Here is a 21,883-nt window from a genome sequence, read left to right on the forward strand (position 1 = left end):
GATAAGCAAGATGGGCTAATGTTCTTCTCCTCATACGATATCATAGTCTTATGGCTATATAGTATGCTCTAAACAAGTTACTAAAGTTTACAGATATAGTATATCTATACAGCATAGATATTGTATAGTATACAAATCCCTCTCTGCTAAAGTGCATATAATATTTAATTTACATGTGTAAAAGTATTAGCTTATATTAAAAAATAGGTAATGTATTTTTTCAGACTTTGTAAATCAAAGCTTTACAATACTCTAGATAATTTGATTAAACTGACTTCAAATGGCAAGAGGTTTGGTTCTCACCTATGTATCAGTATAATAGAATTTGCTCATTGCATTTTATTTAAAAACACGGTCAATATTTAATAGTGTTAAAGAATACTTTTCCTTGGAAGCCATGCATGACAGAAACACAATTATAACTGTACATGGCAGGCATCCAAATCCAGGTTCTGTGGATGGTATTAACGTAGGAAGTGAGCTCTTTCAGCTACTGTAGCACGTCTGAATTTGTATTCATTTCCAGGAATAACATCTGTATTGTATCTTAGCTTCTACTACATTTTAAAGTTGATGAAACAGCTGTATTAGAAATGAGAATCAAGTGAAATAATTAATTACGAGCACTTTGTGCTAAGATTGAATTTTATGTGAAGATAATTAAAAGAAATGCAAACTATATCCTGTTAGAAACAATTACTTGACACTAGTTCTTAATTTTAGTTTATAAAATGATGGAAGAGCTGCTTTGCTCTCTTTTATCTCTTCCACTATGCACTGCACATGAATTAAATCAGCTACATTAAGATGTTTAGGGAAATATGTTTTGGGGTTATAATTTCGCATACAGTTCATGTCATTTATTAGGATCAGCATTGCACATCAACAGAAATCATTAAATGTGTGCTTGTGTACCGCAAATAAAGGCTAGAGAGTTTGATTTTTGTTTTGCTTCCTCCTTGTGCGGGACTTCAACAGACCTTGCTACACCCATGTGATCAACGTGCAGGTCGTCAGACTAAAATGCATTTTCAAATCACTCCGGTGGTCACGCACATGAACTGTGATGATTTCAGATCTCTTTCATCTCACTCCCATGGACAGGTTGAAACAAAGTTTAAATTGAAATGTATTTGTGTGTGAATAGCTCCTGGTTTCCTATTGGGACTCATAGTGTATTTATATAAGATTATAGAGTAATTTTCCTGTGCATGGATTCGCATACCAGAATGTCAGGCCATTGTAATAGCTCCAGAAGTGCATGGAAATATGCCGCCTGAGGGGAGCTGTTATGTGATCACTCTGCCTAGGTTCAGTTTTTCAGAATAAGACTTTGAAAAATATCCAAGTGGTATTCTTTAGCTCCCTAAATAAATACATATAAATGATGCTTCACCTCTAAAATGGATCACTCATGTTATAGTAGTTTATTAATAAAGCCTTCACCAGTCCTAAAACGGAAGCTGGGATTACTTTTTTCCTTGATCTTTTTAGGCTAGGGACCGTCGGCATGCTTCAGATTCTCCATTAAAATATTTATAGGTACAAAAAGGTTAACATTTTCTTTTGCTGTTTTCTACGCAAGAACATGTGATGTAAATCTCACCTGTTCGACTGTAACCAAACAAACATTTATCAGACAAGCTAACTGCACCATTAATTTCAAAATTACAAGTAGTTTGCTTACAAATGTTTTAATGAGGACACTTCTGTCTCTTCAAAGGATGCAGCAGCTCCAAATATTCATCACGATGGTCTGTTTCAAGACGTATTTGCATGTTTCATCCACGCCCCAGCTCACTTCCTGGATGCTCTGTGAAATGTGAAGCCAATCATGTAAAACAAACCTCTGGAAGGGTTTTGTTTTAGTCTTTCAATGCCGTCTTTGTAGATAAAAACACTGGTCAGCCCTGGCGGTGGGGCTTGCACAAGATTCTAAAAGCTGGGGTTACATGCTCTCCACAAATTCTTTTTTTTCCCCTTTTTAAAAATGGTGGAGAGCCTTTTACCACATTGCTCCAGGGACTGAAGTGGTCTGTCTGCAGGTACAAAGCAGACAAGGCAGGGCCTTGCTTGCCTTCCTCCGCCCACTTCATCAGTGTGCTTAATCCACTTGTTTATTCCACTCAGGGCTACAGATGCAGAAAAAAGCGTTCAGTCACAGAGATTGCATGCTGTTATAGAGCTGTGTTTGATGTAAAGCTGTACATATCGGCGGCCTTGTTGAGTCTGTTCACATCCTTCGGTGGCAGAACTGCAGAATAATTTGATAGAAGGTAACTTCTTTGTGAGCTGAGGGGTTATGTAGTGTTAAAGGTGAAGATAAGAGATGGGAACATATTAGGGCAAAGGCAAGCACTCCATTTTTTTGTTCTCCAAAGGCAAATGATTCTCAGATTCCCAGGGTGTGATGCATATTATCAAATTGGAATTTCTAAATTGCTTTCTTTTTACAAAAACATTAGTTCTTGATGGATGAGAACATTTGATTTAATGGATAGTAATATTCAATGTTGTGCTGCATTATGAATGTTGCTGTACATTCTACTGTGCCATTTTTTCTACTCTCATCTAATATTTTGATTTTAAAAATAGTAATCTTAAGCATTGTTTCCCTTCCCTGTCATTGCTGACATATTTAGAGCATTCTTTTAAAGGCAAATGATGTTCAGCTAGCACATACTGTAGGTGTTTGGTTTGTTAATTAATTTAACCAATTCATATACAGCAGGCTAGTAACCATACCTCAAAACCAGCAGAAGAAGTGTACCAAAATTAAAAAATAAAAATGCTTGTTTTGTTATATAAAAACTACCCAATATTCTCAATTCTTAATGACACAAGGGACTCTTTTGACTTTAGTCAAAAGTTTTTTTACCAGTATTGCTGGTCAGTAAAATTGTTCCACATTGATGAGGCTTGGTCCTTAAAGGCAGTGAAAATATTGTAAAATGAATCATTTAGGATAATACTTATACTTTTGCAGATAAATTAAATTAGGCTTGTGCATCATCTGCGACCTGTGCTCCTATGTATATTGCTTATAGTCATTACGCAGTATCCTACTTCTGTCCTTTGTATCTGTCTTACCTGTCTATTTTATCTGCTGTTGAACACTGAACACATACTGTGACACAGGAAATGGTCCAGAACTTTTCTAGCCATGCTACATTGTGAGATTTTGACAAGCGTTAACTTAGTGCACTCTCTCTGAACTATGTTCTGACCTTTAAAAGGACTACTCCGAGGCAGATGATGTTTTATACAAGGCCTCAGTGTACGTACGGTACGGGCTGCTTGCAATAAAAAAGATTGTAAGATACTGTACATTAGACCTCCACTGCAGTTCCTGTCAGCTTTGCAAATAATAGAAAATAAAGCAATCAAATAAAACCAATGACTGAGGCAAGTTCCAAATGTGTTTTTTATTATGGCAAACATTGGCCAGTTTGTTGAAGCCTTGGTATTAGTATTGTACTTGTCTTTGTATATTGTTTTGTTAGCATCGCCGTATTCCTTGTCTGAGCCTGCGCTCAGTTCTCAGAATTCATTTCAGATACAGCTACTTTCCTTTGCAGGACATCTGATTAAAAATGGAATATTAAATTAATTAAATTAGTTAATTTTACTGCTGTACAAACTGTTGCAGTTTTAAAAGTTAAAAATGTGTTAGAAAATCACACCTCTCTAAATAGAAATTTAGGTAGGCCAAAAGACATTGATTCAGCAAGACATTTCCTATGTTAAAACTATCTCACTATTATCAGCCTCCCCATCTGGGCCAGGTTACTGAAGTAGGTTTTTACAGAGCTAGGTCAGTTTTATTATTGATTATGTATAAATAGGTTTGACAGTGATACAAAAGGTTGTGTAATGCAATGAAGACTTTTTCCTCATAAACTCTATTCATATCCGTATGAAGTTAACTTTTATTTGTGGTAAAATGGCAATAAAGAATGCTTTTTAATCCTAAGGATTTATAATATGTATTAATAATAATGTGTCCAAAATGTTCTTCATTCTCTTCTAGTTAAAATTACAAATGTACAAAAATGCTAGCAATAGTACTGTATACAACATTTTGTGTCATTTAGTCTTTTAGACTACAAAAAACATGGTACAGTAGAATAAAATAAATAATATGCAACTTTGTGCATTAACATTTTTTGTGCAGAGATACGAAATGATCCAAAATGATTTTATGCAGTTTTTTTTATCACAGAAGATGAAACACAGGTGTAAGTATTTCTCTGAAAATGAAAAGTCCATCAGAGGAAACCTGAAATTGACTATGAAGAAACAAACAGAGGTCTAAGAACAAATTTGATTTCTCCTTTCAGTGGTGTTGTATTAAATGGCCTTTTGGGTGTGAGGTTTAAGAAGCAATTCTGACATGGGCTGCAAATTCATGTTCCATATCCCTGCTGCTATAAACCTTGCTCAAGTGGAACACACGCTAATTTTGGTAACAGTTTCTTTCTACTCTATTGACAAAATGAATAACATCTACTGAAGGTATTTAAAAATTCAGTCACATCCACATCTCACAGCCTATAAGGAGCTTTCACGCTTTTAGGTTTGCTTTAGATGTTTAATACCCTTTTCTTTTGTGTCAAGGAGCTCACGAGGCGTTAAGAAGCACTGATAAACCCACTTAGATCCCTTCCTGGGCCGTCACCTCTCTCTGCCAAGCGGCTTTAGGTGGTAACTGATCTGTGACAGGCTGCCAGTCAAACAGAGCATTTCTGAAAGCTGACACAAAAGAGTGAGCACCAGAGAAAGGGATAGGGGAGAAAAAAAGAGAGAAAAGAAACCACACTGTATCAGCGTCTCTTTCCCCTCAGTCAGGTTCATGGTAGGGCAGCTTGGAGCTTGTGAGATAGAGATCACTGGCCCATCTAGACTGGGGACTGCCCCGGCTTACTGCTGATAATAGAGGGAAAAGTGAGAGTGACAGTCAGATGGAAATTGACACAGGGCTTCTGTCAATGCCGTTGGTTCCCAGGGGACAAGAAAAGGAGCTGAGCTTGAAATGTCACTGCAGATAATTCCAGCAGCTCTCTATCTTTGTGCAGAGTATCATGCTGCACCAGATGCCAGGCGCAGTTTGTTGAATTTCAGCTTTTTCCAGCTTACACAGTCTGCCTGTGTGAGCTTGAAGCTGTTGGTTCGAAAAAAAAAAAAGGGTTGCTGGATGTCAATGCAAATCTAAAAAAAAGGGAAGTTTTGACATGGTTAGAATAACATACCTTAGAATTATTTAGCCCAGAAACCAATGAAATGTTTACAATCCCATTCTTCTGCTATCATCATGTCATGTCTAAAACTCCAACAGGATTTTATCATGTGTACAGTGTGTCTGTGCAGGAATAAACCGCTATATGATTTGTGAATAAAATTATTTCACTGACTCCACTTTTGTATATACTGTACTTACAAGCAAATAGCGCAAGAAATTTCAAGACTTTTCATAGTTTCATACAGTATTTACAAAGAACATGAGGAACTTTGTTTTATAATTTACTTACATTGTACTGAGAAGAAAATACTGCATAGTTTTACACACCATAACAAGGCCTTTTTAAAACTGCGTTAATCTCTTATTGCATTTAATGAATATAAAAGTATTTCATCATTAGAGACCAGATTTAGATTTCTTAGATTTCAAAATACTATTCAGTGTCCTCCAAATATATCGTGACAGCAAAGTCAAATCTTTTTTTTTGCTTTACAATTTGCTTTGCGATGTGCTTTTATGATCTTGTAATTACTATGAATAGTAAGTACAATCTGTGCTATATTTTGGGGTTATTCCAAACATACATTTGATCGTATTAGAACAAAAATGTACCCTGTGTTTAACCCAGTGATTTGAAGTGACCATTACTATTGGGACACATTCAATTTAAGTAAATTTCATTGTGTAAAAGTCTGTATTTGGTTGCTTGTATCTTTGAGGTAATAACTGTTCGACACAAGGTGAGTTTTTATCATGTAGCATGGTCTAGCATCTTCCAGTGAGTATAGAAGCATTCTCTTCTACTTAAGATGATAAAATGTTTCTGGCAAATTCAGAATCTGTTCTGCTTTTCCAATTATTAGGTACATCATCAATAAAGCTGAGTGAGACAGTCCCAGAGGCATCACGTTGTCTAAAATGTACTTTGTACCACAGACGGTTAATATCGAATGCTTGAATTAATGTGAAATTTACTTGCAGTTACTTTTGCTTTTTAATAATGTTATGTTAATGGGAATCATTAGTACTCAATGGCTTTGCCAAATTTGTGAATCATCTCCTCACCACAGAGTAGTCCTCTATCTTGTGCAGTGATACCTTTATGTACAATACTGAACTCCAGCACCTTTGCACAATATTCCCTCTTAAGCCATTTTGAACTGCACATAATTACTGCTTAAAATTAATTATCATAGCCTAGTAAAAATTTGAACCATTGTTTTCTAACATCTGAAATAGAAGTGTGAATTATAATTACACGTTTGTCTGTCCCATTATTAAAAAAATAATTACTCTTTTGTGAGCTTTTTAAATTACTTGTATTTTTTAGATGTTATAGTACACAGTGTATTAAAGAATTACGTCAAAAAAGCTTTGGAGGCATAAATGCCTAACAGGTCATTTTTACTATTTTCACAATGTTTGTTTTTATTTTATTTTTATACATTTATCTATTCATACATTTGCAAAATCAATAATGGCATTATAATTGTCGTAGATAAATATTACAAGAAATGGACAATGCATACTGTATATCTTTTTTAGACATGCATGTTGCATTTAATTTTGGTCATTTTTGATTGTATTAAAATGTTAGTTCATTTAAATTCAAAATGCAAGCAAACATTTAAATAGCAAGTTTAAACTCTATTTTATACTCACAGGGTTTGTGATGAGGAGGACTAACCAGTGTGTCCTGAGACCCAACCAGTCATATCACCTCTCCTGAGACCTGAAACAGGTTTACCTGTAGTCTTACAGTTTCTGATGGCAGTGCTGAACAAATAGTAGAATCTCTACCTCTACTGTATATACTGTAGGAATGGCTGCATCAGTGGAGGCTTTATTTGTGTGGTTTGGTTGTTGGAGCTACAGTAAACAAGGCAGGAGAATGCTGCAGAGTGTACTGGGGTGTGCATGTTAAATTAAAAGTAAATATTAATGAGTTGTACTGAGCTGATGACAAAAGAGTACTCTAAATATATGTACAATTACATGTAATTCATCTACCTCAACAAATGCCTACAAAAAAGTGAAACCAGTTTGCTCATATTTTCTGTGTGTTTTCTCTGTTATTATAATTGCTTTTGTATTTACTTTAAGCCTTTTGTTTCTCATCTGTTATTGTACAGAATATGTGTGCTTCACTTGACAAACTTCAAACACCACACAGTGCTCTTAAAAGTAACAGATAAATAAGTGTCATTTGATTATTTTATTTTGTGAGTTTTGGGACATTCTGTTCAAGAGGAAGCCTATATTATAGCCTATATTGGCTGTATGAGCACATCGATTTTATTATGCACTGAAGCAAATAAAAAATATGTAAGTGTGTCAGTATCCCACATTCTCTAATGTAGCCTCTTAGTAGTCACATAACTAGCCCTCTAAGCCCCATGTATGCAGGCTCCTCTCCTCTCTGACCTCCTCTTGGGTATGGTCCACTGGCATCCAAGCACTCATTAGCCCGTACCAGCTGGTGACCAGTATGAAGATTATTATTCCCTATTTGGACTGGGTATACAATATTTCAGCCTTCTGCTTATATGTGAAACATGCTAAGATTCTGCAGCAGATACATTTACCCATTGACATTGTCCATATACATGAATATATATTAGCTCGGGTTTCTCTTACACTGAACAGCAACACCAATCAGGGAACTAAGGGTACATCATACACCACACACATGTTGTCACAGTCCCGACATATAATTATCTCTCTTGTGAAACCTCTTACTTTTAAACTTGTTTTTTCCTATAGCATGGTATACAGAGGGAAAGGCCTGGTCTGCTAAATTTTCACAGTACATTACAGTTCGCAGGAATCATAGGACATATCACATGCTAAGCCATTCCACTACTCTGGACAGGATGTATCACTCCAAGGGAATATCCATCTATTTTCACTATTTCAATATTCATAAAAACATTTTCAATAACTGCTTATTCCAGTACAGGGTGGCAGATGAGCTGCAGTCTTTATTGGCAGACAATGGGCACAAGGCAGGATACACTCTGGACAGGAAGACAGACCATCACAGGAAAGGAACATGCATTTACTTACACACACATTTGGGGGACAATTAGATATGACTAGTAATCTATAAAGCATCGTTTTGGCTGCAACCTAGACTGGAATCAGATCTAGGGTCCTAAAGCTGTGAGGGTGCAGTGCAAATCAGTGTGCCAACTCTATTCTATAAGAGTCTCATCTGGGGGTGTTCAGTTTATTCTGGTAGAGTATTTGATATGAGTTAGGTGTCCTATCACTAACATACATGGAATTGTGCAGAGACTTCATTTACCATTTACACTCGTACAAGTACCTGGGAGTGCACATCGACGATAGACTGGAATGGTCTAAGAACATCGAGGCCATCTATAAGAAGGGACAGATCCGACTTTACTTCTTGAGGAGGCTCAGGTCCTTCAATGTATGTAGTAAGATGCTACATATGTTCTATCAGTCGGTGGTAGCGAGCGCCATTTTCTACGCAGTGGTATGCTGGGGCCCTGGGATTAGAGCAGTGGATTCTAAAAGGCTGAACAAGCTCATCAGGAGAGCAAGCTCTGTCATTGGGTCTGACCTGGACCCCTTGGAGGTAGTGGCTGAGAGGAGAATGGTGTCCAAACTAGAGGCCATCATGGACAACGTCTCCCATCCCCTCTATGACAGGCTTGTAGAAATGAAGAGCACGTTCAGCATTAGAATGATTCATCCGCGGTGTGACAGGGAGCGCTACAGGAGGTCATTCTTTCCTTCTGCCATAACACTGTACAACGCATCCACCTTGCGTCTGGGCAGAGGCAACATTGACAGTGACCTGGACTGTTCTGGACTGAACAGTAAACTGCTACATCTGTTCTTTTTCTTTTTTCTTTTCCCGTTTACAACCGTTTTTTGTGCAATATATGCCAGGGACCCGTGCAATACATTTATATTTATATTTATATCTATATTTACATCTATATTTATATTCATATGCGCAATGCGATTTTTCTGCGTACTGTTCTGTTCTAGTTTGTTCTTTGTGTGTTCTGGACTGTGAGTAACTCTTTTAGTGCACCCCTCACTGTACTGATTGTATTGTATGTATTGTATTATTATTATTATTATTATTATTATTATTATTATTATTATTATTATTATTGTATCATTCGTTACACTGTGGCTATGTTGTCTGTGTTAAGCTGCTGTTGCACTGCAATTTCCCTCACAGGATCAATAAAGTATCTATCTATCTACACTTTGACTTCTTCTGAAATAATTATGCTATGAAAGGTATTATGCAGAACTTGAAAGACTTGTATATATTGTTTGAGTTACCCAATCTATGCAGATTGATTACAATGACAAATGGGATAAAATGAGCGATTCTTTCATTTTTAAGCTGTAAAAAGCTTGTTCAAAGAAGGAAACATTACCTGAGCCAACTGATCATTTTTAAAAGAAAAGTAAAATCCAGTCAGATTATCAGTATCTCAATTAATACCTACAGTACATGCGTGACAAACAAACACTTACAAGATCAAAGCTTCAGGAAGTGTTACATTTTACTTGCACCCTGAAAGCTTTACCTTTCATAAAAGGAAAAAAAAAGATTCTCTAAAGGCCCTTTGCAGAATGCTTTGCAGAGTGTTTGTTGTGGCAGTTGAGTGCACAAAAGAATTCCACAATTTTCAGTCTTTGTTAGAAGAGATGCTTTTTATGAGCATCATGTAAATGGAGTGTGAAACTCTTGCTTTGAACTAATTGTCACTGAAATGCTTTTTCAAAGGGTGCCTTTGTCTAAATAAATGTATTACTCTGAGAAATAGAAATGGGCTCAGTCCTTAATGCACCCTCTTTCCTAAAGGTAAGGTGGTTTTGTAGTTCATATGAATCCAAAAGTAAATAGATTTTATGGAGTCATCTTTTCTTAATGACGACACTGTGAAGTGATTACTTCCAACAAAGCCAAAGTAAACTAAAGGCAACATGTGACATCTGTTTTTACTGTCCTTCTATTACGCTTGTTAATATACTGTACTTGTGGTCAAAATGATAGTTTCCAAATCCACAATATTTTTTTTCATGTTAGACAATCTGGTATCTTTTAGTTCAGGTGGGTAGCTGTGTCAGCTTGCATAGGCTGCAAAGGAACAAGTAATAGGTTTATTCCATGCTGGAAAGAGAAAAAAGAAAACACAACGTTTCGGCTGTGGAGCCTTCTTCAGGTGTGTTTTCTTTCTTCTCTTTTCAGCATGGAATAAACCTATAACTTGTTCCTGGTATCTTTTGTTTCAACGAACGACCTATTCTAAGCTATACAGTCTGGGTGAAATCATTTTAAATAATAAAAGCAGATGATAAAGTATTTGAACATATTTTAAATGAAAATCTAATTGTTACCCAAAATAATACAGTACTATGAACACTTAATAGGCAAATAACTGACAATTCCTATAATGTTGATGTTAAATGATAGAAATTGTATTCATTTTTGGATATTTAGGGCCACAGTTTTATTTTTAGAACTTGGTAACTCTGTAGCAGCAGTGTGTAGTAGGAAAGCTATGGCTGCTAATCCTGGGTGTGGTGTGGCACTGCTGTACTCTTGAAGGTGGCATTTCAATCACATTCCTACAGTATAATGCCCAGCTGTATAAATGAGTACCTCAGAGAGTTGTTTTGGATCAAAGTGTCAAACACAAACATTGATAACTCCAATCCATATGAAGTGTAAACTTGTTATATGGCAGTTAATAATAATAATTAATAATTGCTTACACTAATATAGCGCTTTTCTGGGCACTCCACTCAAAGTGCTTTACAGGTAATGGGGACTCCCCTCCACCACCACCAATGTGCAGCATCCACCTGGATGATGCGACGGTAGCCATAGTGCGACAGAACGCTCCCCACACATCAGCTATCAGTGGGGAGGAGAGCAGAGTAATGAGGCCAATTATTAAGAGGCCATGATTGGCAAAGCCAATGGGAAATTTGTCCAGGACGCCAGGGTTACACCCCTACTCTTTTCGAAAAGAAAAAAAAGAAAACAATGTTTTGGCTGTGGATTTTTAATAACCACACAGTCAGGACCTCAGTTTTACATCTCATCCAAAGGACGGAACCTGTGTCTTTGTCACTATACTGGAGCATTAGGATCCACATGGACCACAGGGTGAGCACCCCCTGCTGGCCCCACTAGCACCTCTTCCAGCAGCAACCTTAGTTTTTCCCAGGAGGTCTCCCATCCAGGTACTGACCAGGAACACATCTGTTTAGCTTCAGTGGGTTACCAGACATACAGTAGAACAAATGTGGGTTATTTCATTACCTGCTTCCTTAAGTAGCAGCAAATTAAGCAGCAAGTACAAGCTATCCGTTTCGATGGGTTATTTACCAGTCAGAGGATATACTTATCTTTCTTCTCAGTAAGGACCTCTGGATTCCTGGATGTATGAATCCATTCAATGTTTAATTCTGTTCACTTGTCCCTCCTGTGCTGGTAAAGAAGTTGCAGCAGTGATTTGAGGTTACTCAAAATAGACTATTTCAGGTTTGGGGTATAAAAATAATTAATGGTCACAAAATGAAAAAGAAACAAAATAATTACACCTGTAGGATATCCATTATGCCTTTAGTTTTTTGACAAAGTCCCTGGCCTGCAAGATTTTCCCCATGCCAAAAGGCAATTGAACTACACCTTTTTCACTCTAGTATATTTTGGAATGATTCAACTCTCTTTCTGGACACAAGAAAAATAAACCTGCTGTTTTCCTTGAAGATCCATAGAAACAGCAGGGGAAGAGCTGGTAGAAGTGATTCCTGGTTGTGAATAAGCAGCCCGACCGAGAACACCGAATTAATGTTTCAGGGAAGAAAGAGAAATGATATAATTTGGGAAGAGACCTCGCTGTCACAAATAAGGGACAAAACAAAATCCATTCATCCATTTTCTAACTGCTTCTTCCAGTTCAGGGTTGCAGGGGAGCAAGGAGTTCAAGGCAAGATACACCTTCGCTGGAATATTAGTCCATCACAGGGCGAGGACACACACTCACATCAGGGCCATTTTTCTCAGAAGCCAATTAATAGCCTGCCAGTATGGTTTTGTAGTGTGGGAGGAAACCCACACAAACACAAGGTGAACATAAAAACTCCATACAGATAGCACCCCAGCTCTGGGATTGAACCCAGGGCCTAGCTGTTCAAGGCAGCAATGCTAACCACTCCCCCACTGTGCTGCTTGAAAAGGCAATTGAAAAGGGAAATTGTGTTCTTTTGATTATAAAATACAAAATTAAGACATAGAAGATAAACAAAAGTAGAGAACTTTAGCTTATACTGTATGTTTTGTTTCTATATTGTATATGCATGTGTTTTTGGTAAGGTCAAAGGCATGCACATATTAAGGTATGCACCTTCATTTACTGTATATAAAAAGAATTTCCCCGCTGCCTTTACGTGGCAGACCAGGCTGTAGAGCATTAATAGTTACATGTATTTCTCCTTCTTTTGAGTTAAGCTTTAAAGGACTTCTTTGTCTCAATGTCTGTGTGTTCTCTCTTGTTTATTGAAGGTAAAGTGGGTGAAACGCCAGAGAGCCCATTACAGAGACAAGCGTGTAGCAATCCCAAGTCTGGATGACAGGACTCGTCATGGTGTGTACCATAATTTTACTAGCACAATCTATCACAGAGCTGTCAGCAAGTAAAGTGCTTAGTAAGCACTGCATTATGGCTATCAGGATGCTTCATGAAACAGTAATTAATTGGAGGCTGTATTACTTTCTGTTTAGGGAGCTGAATCAAAGCAGTATGTTTATACCTGAATAGAGGTTGTGTATTAATATTGTTTCTACATGTACTGAAAGTGTGTCTTGTATCTTCTCCTCTGATATTCCTCTGTGCCTTTAATGATGATCATACTCATCAGTAAACAAAGATAATCACCTGAACAGCAATATTTTTCATTTTAAAATGAGTGGGCTTACATATGTTTTCTTTGTTAACAATTAAAAAGAAATCCCTCCACAAATATCTATGCAAATATGATTTGTTACTTTCATGCAGCTATGAAAAAAAGCACCACTGGTTGCTGGGCTCACGTAGTGCTGCAGATCTGTTCTTTCACACAGAATTCGATGGAACGTGCTTTCTGTGGAGGAATTACAGCAGCTCAGAGTTAATACAGCCAGTAAAACAGTCTGATTTCAGCTCTTTCATCTGCAAACTGTGAGCCTGTCTACTGTGGGAATACCAAAAGCAACTACTGTATTTCATTTTGATTTTTATTAGAAATATATAACAACTGCTATATCCAGCTCTGCCATATTTTTACAAACAGGCTATCATCTGACATAAGATAAATACTTCTAAAGGTATTTATGCAAACAGCTTTTCTATTCATATTTGATTATTCTTTTTCCCCATTTTAATTTGTTTCCCATTTATTATCCCATCTTCATGTATGAAATTATTATACTTAACTGGTTTTTTATGTTTCTGTATGAAGAAGAGACATGAGAATTTTGTTTTGTTCAGCCTAAAAGCAGCTTTAGCCAAGCGTACTGGGTGACATCTGTGGTTGCTGATGTCATTTGTAGATGCACGGCGAATGCAAAAACAAAGAAAAATATCAAAACAAATTCAGGAAGCACGTAGCGCAAGATGATACAGGGTAATTCCTCGCTCAGTAAAATGACTCCTATTGTTATTCAGTAGGTTTTTCAACAATATCTTTCTACAGTATTGATGTCGTACAGTTATACTGTATATGCATGTTATTTCTAACTATAACTGATTATAAAACTCAAATGTTAGAACAAGGTGGAAACTCGAATACACTACAGAAAATCCATCTGTGATGATTTGACTGGGAGGGTTTTTTCCTGTCTCATTTCTCTTGGTGTCTGAGCTCTATCAAAATGACTACACCTGTGAAGGCACCCAGAATCATCTCAGTGTTTGCAGTGTTGACAAAACGTTTCAGGACCACCACATACTGTAGATTCACCGTTGTTCACAAACATATTCTAAGCTATTTCAGAGTTTATTTTATATGGAATTGCTATCCACACGTATTGCAGTCAGGAACCAAACAGTAAGCTCTCACCCATGTTGCTGTTTCCTACAGTATGTACAGGTGAAGCCTGCTTTAAGAAACATGTAGAAAAAACATAGATGCTTTCTCAAAATAAAAATGATTATTTGCTTAAGAGCAAAATGTCTCACAAAGCGGAGATGGGAAAGAGCTCAATCTTAGCCAAAACATGAAACATTAATATTAAAGGAATACATTCAGTAATGTGAATTTTTATTTTTGTTGCAATATTTGGAACAAAAACATCTCACTTTGAAGATAGGCTAAGGTATGTTGTGCTATTTTATGAGCTGGTTTCAAATGCTTTGCATCCAAAATAATACAAAAAATGAGTGTAAATTGAGAGTAAAATTTTAGAGGGCATTTAGAAAACAACAATTTTCAGGCATACTGTATATTGAAACAAGCTGTACTTATACAGCTGTTTTCCTTAATAAACAAATGTGCTAAATACATCTGTAAATATACATTATATGTACAGTAACTTCCATTTCTAACATTCTCATGTCAGTCCTTCTGGTTGATGAATACAGTATGGCAATGATACAGCTGACAGTGCTCAAGGCTTAGTATGTGGAGGCAGAATCCTTTGCTTTTACAGGCAGCTGTGAGTAGAAGTGTAGCTGTGTGTAATGAGAAATTGCTGGGTGAGCACCAGCCCTTCCCATTTGCATACCTATCCTACATATTTAAATTAGCCATGCTCTCTTCATTGGTCCTTTCACTACACTCTTTATTCTTCTTTCTTCGTGCATGAGAACCTTTCTCTTCAACATGCGCTGCTTAAAATTAAAGAGTTCAGTCCTTGAAGGTACAAATTATTCAAATAAAATAATCATGTGGAGCACAGATTCCATATATAAGTACGTTTCATTTAAGGGGTCCTAATGCAGTTTTTCACGCACAGCCAAGAGTAGATGTTGTGGTATTATGTTCTTTCTTTCAACTCTCTGAATCTACAACACTGTGAAAGATCATTTTGCACAGATTATACAACTTTAAGTACACAAGATGGAAAGGGAGAGGAAGCCTTCAATACAGCCCTTTAAAGCAGTGAGAATATGTTTTTGACACTGGACCATGCATCTGTATAAGGAAAACAGCTAAAGACAAAACAGGGGTAGAATGAGATACAGCATTTATTGCTTGCAATAGAATCATATCAGCTATACAAAATATTGAATACATACTGTAAAATGGTCTAAAAATGTTTAAAGTTGTTATGAAGCTCTCACAGGCAGACACAAGATATATGAATAAAAAAACATTCAGTTCCCTTTGAAAAAAAGAAATAAAATAAAAGTGGAACAAATGCAAGATATGTTTTTTTAAACACTCAAGTGATACTTGTTTTTGTTTATTTAATCCTATTTCTTCAGCTCTGTGTCAGTTGCCACTGTATACATACAGTATCTCCCAGAGGTCAATAACACAGTGAGTCACTTTAAAGAATCAACACTGTGTTTTTTCTCCTAACAGAAAAGGTCAGATCTGGACAAGGGCCTATGTTAACACAATTGACTATAACCAAAAACAGTTGCAGAAAGCAGGAATATGTGAATTTACAGTATGTCATGATGGCAGAAAAATAAGACACTTTTGAAATGCATTCATTGTTCTTTTTGTTCCCTGTTTTACTGACCAGGATATTCGTAGGTACAGTATATAATTATTTAAAATTATTGTTTCAAAATACACCGAAAGTTGCATTTAATGATTTTTGCAGGTACCAAAAACTGGCTTAGTTAATGAAGTTTAGGGGCCTTCTATTTTTTTTCAATCTTGGTGTTTTTAACCACACCCTTAAGAAGTATAGCTTCTGGATCAGCATAAAGGTTTGATAAAACTTTCTGTTTTGTACCTCTTAAAATCCTTAAGCTCTTAAAAGCTGGGTGAAGAAGCTTGTAACACTTTTTTCTTTCTTTAACGTGCAATATGTTGCTAGTACACTGTTTTCCTATGCAGAATAATTAGCTTTATAAAGGAAAGACAGGATAAATGGATAAACAGCTTTGTTTGCATTAAAGCCTAATACCGCAGCTCCTTTAAGAAGAGCTACTTGAATGACTTTAGAATTATTACAGGTAAAACAATTTTGATCGAAGAGTTTTTTGTTTTCCTGTTATTGTTTTTATGCGGAGTTACAGTGTAACAGAACAATATGTCTAGCTGCATCTATGTAGCATTTTGGGATTTCCATCAATGGCAAATCAAATGTGTAAAACAGGTTATGGTTGTTACATATTACTAACAAATTACTACACAAAAAGAAACGATTTCATGAGGAGTACAATAATCAGATACTTTGTGAATATTTATTGGGTATTTAAGTATAATATGTTTTAGCCAACCCCTCTTGGCTGAAGGGTAGCCTCCTGGCCATAGGACGAGGAGGTTTGAACTCCTATTTAGTGAGAGGTGTTAACCAAGAGGTTGTAGTGGGATGGATGCAACAAAAATGCAAAAAGAGGTGTGTGCAAAAGAGATACAGTATATAGTGAAAATCAATAATTGTGATTTGAAACAGCTGGGCAGAATTGGCTTTGTCTTTCATTATCCCTCCCTGTCTTCAGTTAAGAACTTCCCTTTCATGAGGAATAATGACACCCAAAAACCAGATGGTTTGTGCCGTTTTGGCTTAAGCAGCTTGGGGTGATCTCCTAGCCGTGGGAGGAGGAGGCAGGAAACCCCAAAAAGAAACAAGTTAACCCCCAAAACCATCAATGTAGAAAGAGATACAGAAGGAACACAGGGGCACAGTATGGAAATGCAGACATTGTGCTTAAAAGAGAAAGCAGACTGATCTGGAGGTAGGATGCCAGACAGCCCTGGAGCCAAAGACATGGCATCAGAAGCAGCAAGGGCAGAGGTGAACACTTGGCATATTGGCAGGAGAAAAGGCAGGAGATAAAAGCTATAGGACGCCAGCTGACGCCTGCTAATTGAGCCGAAAACAGGATACCGGACAGACCTGGATTGAGGAGATGGTATGCAAAGCAGGAGAGGGCGAGAGGGAGAAACTTGGGGTTGAAGGCACCATAGATGTTGCATTTGGTCAGCAGATGAGAGTGCAGGTGAAAGAAATATGTGTGCAAGAGTTATAAATAAAGGGTCAGTGATGACTGTGTTTTAAAGCAGCTAGGTGAAATTGGCTTTGTCTGTTATCTCTACCAAACTTCAGTTAAGAACTTCCATGTAGAAAGACTATTGCCCTTCTGTGAGCTTGCATAAACTTTAGCTTAACATTTCTCTATCCTGTGAACATTTCTAGCACTCTGTAGTGACCATTTAAGCATTGAAAGTAACAATTTCTATTTAAAAATGTCTTAATCTAATATAAGATGCTAATGAAAGGTATTAGGTGTGCATATTTGATGTGCTGTGAAACTCAACCCATTGGTTTCACAGATCCTAAACATTACTAATCTTGGACTATATTGTATTCATTTAGAAAATCTTACTTAGGATAGGTACTAACTGGGATCTGTGAAATCAGTTTTGAAAGTTTATTTTTTTAGTGGTTATTTTCATTTGGTCTGGTATTTGTTAGAATACATTTTCAACTTGAGGTCCTACTTGCTATCTTAACCAGAGGATCACATGTTGTTCTGGTGTTCTGGGTGATGCTACTCTGTTTCTAATGGGTACAGTATCTAATCACCAATCTTTGTATTGACATTTACAGTATGTGAATTCCTAACACTTGCATTGAGGAATCGGCCCCTATTTCAATATGGAAAACACAGTTTATTTTCATGCTGGACTCCATGTATAGAACACTGGGATGAAACCTGATCCTTAGGTAATATTAAACAAGGTTTTTATTTTAAAAACAGTTTGTGATGAGATGTATTCTATATGTCACTAAATATACGATGTAATCAGTGAACACATAACTCGTTTACTAATCTTTGGGTTAAAAATTAAAACACCAACCATCATTTTCCCAACAAAGGAAAAGGACTCTCTTTGCTTGAGCTCTATAACACAGATATTGCTGGTTTATTTTTTTTAATACTATGCTTTTCTCTTTTCTTGTAAATGCAAAAAAATGTTCATACTAGTTCTTGTATTGATTTTGCTGCTCTTTAAAACATGAATATACTACCTGGTAATTGAAGTTATCCTGGTGATGAGTGTAAATGAAATGCAAATTTTATTATTTCTATTAGAAATTCAAACATACAGTAAGAATACAAGAAAGAGGTTTCACACAAAAGGAGACCATTTAATCCATTTAGCTCATTTGGTTGCTAGTAGCTGATTGATCTTATCTCATCCAGCTGTTTATTGAAAAAAATAAGTGCATCAACTTCAAAAACATGGATGGGTAGAATGTTCCACACCTCCACAACCCTTTGTGTAAAAAACTGTTCTCAATCTTAAAACCTTTTCCCCACAGTTGCCACTAAGGATCTGTGATTTGTGTTACACTTGATGGTGAATTGATGAATTGAATTTCTGACAAAATTGGTATAGTAATTTTTGGCTACCAAGAATCAGTCAAAACAAAAATTGATAAATGTCCACAGATTTGAAGAAAACAATTTAGGATTGTATTAATAACCTGATAAAATGTGCCAAAAAAACAATCCAAGAGAGTATTATTATAAGAGTGGGTTACAAGAGATGCAGGTAACAATACAGGCTTAAAATACATTCACTGTAACACTTGGGTTTCTGTAGTATATCTCGTAAATAACCAGTCTCATATTAACAGCAAGAGAAAGATTATTATTATCATCTTTCTGAAGACTTAATTCTAAGCATATTCATAGCATTGCTGTGTCAGACTGTTGATTCTGAAGAAGTCTTCTGAGACTTTGTGAATGTTTTGAGGATTTTGAATACTTGAACCATCTCCTCTTGTAGTCCTCTGTGGTCAAGATCAGTTTAGTTTGTCAGTGTAGAATATTATGCCAAATCCAGGAATGCATTTGGGTTGCTATTCTCTGGGCTGATTCCAGATGGGCATGATCATTTTGTTACATGGTAATCAAAATTGCACACAGTATTCCAAATGAGGTCTTACTAGGGCATTGTATAGTTTAACATAATATACCTTGATTTACATTCTGTTTTTTTCTAATGTATATATCATAAGTTTCATTTTGACATTTTTATTGCTTCCCCACATTGACTAGAAGATGTAAATAATATGTCAACATATACACAAACATTTTTTTTCATAGGTAGCCTATGCGGGTTCAGTTTTTCTTATTGTATACTCTATACTTTGCCTTTGCTACCTGCATATAAAACCTTGCTTTTGTCTCTTAAATAGGGCAAATAGTGCTTATAACAGCCCCATTCTTGCACTGCATCTTTCTTTCTAAAAGTAAAAGCTGTCCATTCATTTTAGAAAGTAATTACAAAACAATACAGTTGTGTATTAGTTTCCTTGGATTATGTGTTCCTTTTTCATTATTTGCAACATTTAGTATAATGAAAGTGTGGTGTAAAGTTCACAAATGTTAGAAATAACAGTTTTTATTGTATTACTTATTACTTGAGCTTAGACATGAGACAAAGGAACACTCAAAATCATTTAAAAACTGATAATTTTAGAAAATAAAAATGTTTAGTAACCCAAAATGAATGGATACATTCCCTATTATTCTCTTTAGGATCTAATTTCACCTTCAACTCTTGCCTTGTTTCAAGACCTGCTGTATCCAACATATCCCTTATGTTCACACCTGCCAGCTTAAATGCTGCAAATAAGTCTGAGCCAGCTTCCAGAAGAATTTGGGAGCTCCCTTCGGTTTGGTCCTGGCTGTGGACCTAACTAACATGACAAAAAATATGGAAAGTTAAAATATGTAAATGTTTACTAGAACATTCTAAAAACATAAAATAATAGATAATCTCATTACATATAATTATCTACAAATTCTAACATTCTGCATAAAATATGTAAGCAAATAAACTATTCCCTACATACACCAAAATTTATGTTAATCTGTCTTGTAGTCAGTATAAATGAATTCTGGAACAGAAAATGCTAGGGTAATGCAGAACACAAAAAAATTGTGTTTTAAAATTACTATTACGAACCCCAGCCAATAGGGGTATAATAGTTGTAGCACTGTGTTACAACCAGGGCTATCCATTAAAATGTATGGCTGTGAATGAATTTGTTCTGTGAAATTTGATTTGATCTGGGAAATTAAGTGAATACAGATGATAACGAAAGAAAAGAGGCAGACCTTAAAGAGGCAGAATTTAGAGTTATTAACACTTCCTTGTGAAGTGCTGAATGAAAGAATTACAGTAGTGCTTTATGTTTGATGTTGTGTGGTGGGTTCCTTTGTCTGCTGTACATCTATGCAGTTCATTTATTTCGGTTACATTTTTAATTTTGTGTTTGTGCTTCAGATGATTTTGTGTAACTATAATGATTATTTCTTTGGTGAGTGAAGTGATAAAGATGAAGGTGCCTGATGAAGTTTTTCTAGCTCATTTGCCTTCTTTGCCCTGCAGAGCTGGGAGAGAGGCAACGTGAGATCCCCAGTGAGATCTACAATGTCATTAACTCTGAAGAAGGACTCGAAGAGCCATTGGTGTTTAATGACCCATACTGGCCAATGCAGTGGGAGCTGGTAGGTTTGTCACAGTGCGATGCTAGCCCTTTAAAGTTACCACAGTGGAGTTCATATTCTATTAAACAATAAAACATACTCATCATTTTAACTGTTTCCATACCACATTAGGTTGTGCATTATGTAACAGAAATCACTCTTTCTCCTAGTAATGCTTTTTAAAAATAATACATTTAATTAAAATTTAATGGGGAGGTATGTACATATGCTTATGCTATATGTGCATTTCTTCTGCTACTTGTACAAAAGTTTCATTTATTCTCTTTTATTCTCACTGCTGAACAGCTTCTGAATTGGTATTTATATATTGCATTTTGGTATTTAACAAATGGAAAATATTATCCTTTCTATATTTTACAATTGTTCATATTTTAGTTATGTGGTACAAAATAGGATAAAAAATAAAAACATTCAGAAAAATAAATGTTAAAAAGTAATTTCTTCAAAAATGACTTTGGCATTTATATGTTTTCATGCATAGGATGCATTATAGTCATTTTAACATTTCATAGGGGCACAGATACATGCTCTTAAATCACTAATGATATTTCTGAACACTAAGAGTTAGTGGCACTGGGCTTTAGTCAGAATCGCTGTGTGAAGAGAGAGAGTGCTGAGAATAGTCATAATTCCCTTGATGAGATTTTAGGATCTATAGGGGGCAATGCAACCTCATTAGTGGAAATGCATGTTGTGTGTTTTTCGTTTCCCTGTAATAATATTCGGATAAAAGTAGTGCCATTAAAAATAAAAACAATGAGATTGTTCATTTAGCAATCTGACTGAATGGTATAATGAAAACTCATAGGTGGGAAAATATTTAAGGTCAGTAAACCTTAAATTTGCTCTGTAACCTGGAGCACTGTGGCTACATCACTCCCATTGTTCAAGTCATATTATAATAATGCAATTAGTTTATTTTCATGATTGATTCTGACCTGAAAATGAC

General features: G+C 36.0%; 1 protein-coding gene across 1 annotated transcript in view; it reads left to right on the plus strand.

Annotated features, from left to right (window-relative positions):
- The window catches only part of LOC148839769 (PC3-like endoprotease variant B), a 341,720-nt gene that overhangs the window by 78,367 nt on the left and 241,470 nt on the right, over positions 1-21,883 (plus strand). The window contains exons 4-5 of the mRNA XM_088938784.1: positions 12,810-12,891; positions 20,816-20,934. Coding sequence (XP_088794910.1) covers positions 12,810-12,891; positions 20,816-20,934 — 201 coding nt within the window. The remainder of the gene's footprint in view (positions 1-12,809; positions 12,892-20,815; positions 20,935-21,883) is intronic.

Source organism: Atractosteus spatula, chromosome 2, assembly GCF_055471065.1.
Source record: "Atractosteus spatula isolate fAtrSpa1 chromosome 2, fAtrSpa1.hap1, whole genome shotgun sequence".
Classification (NCBI taxonomy): Eukaryota; Metazoa; Chordata; class Actinopteri; order Semionotiformes; family Lepisosteidae; genus Atractosteus; species Atractosteus spatula.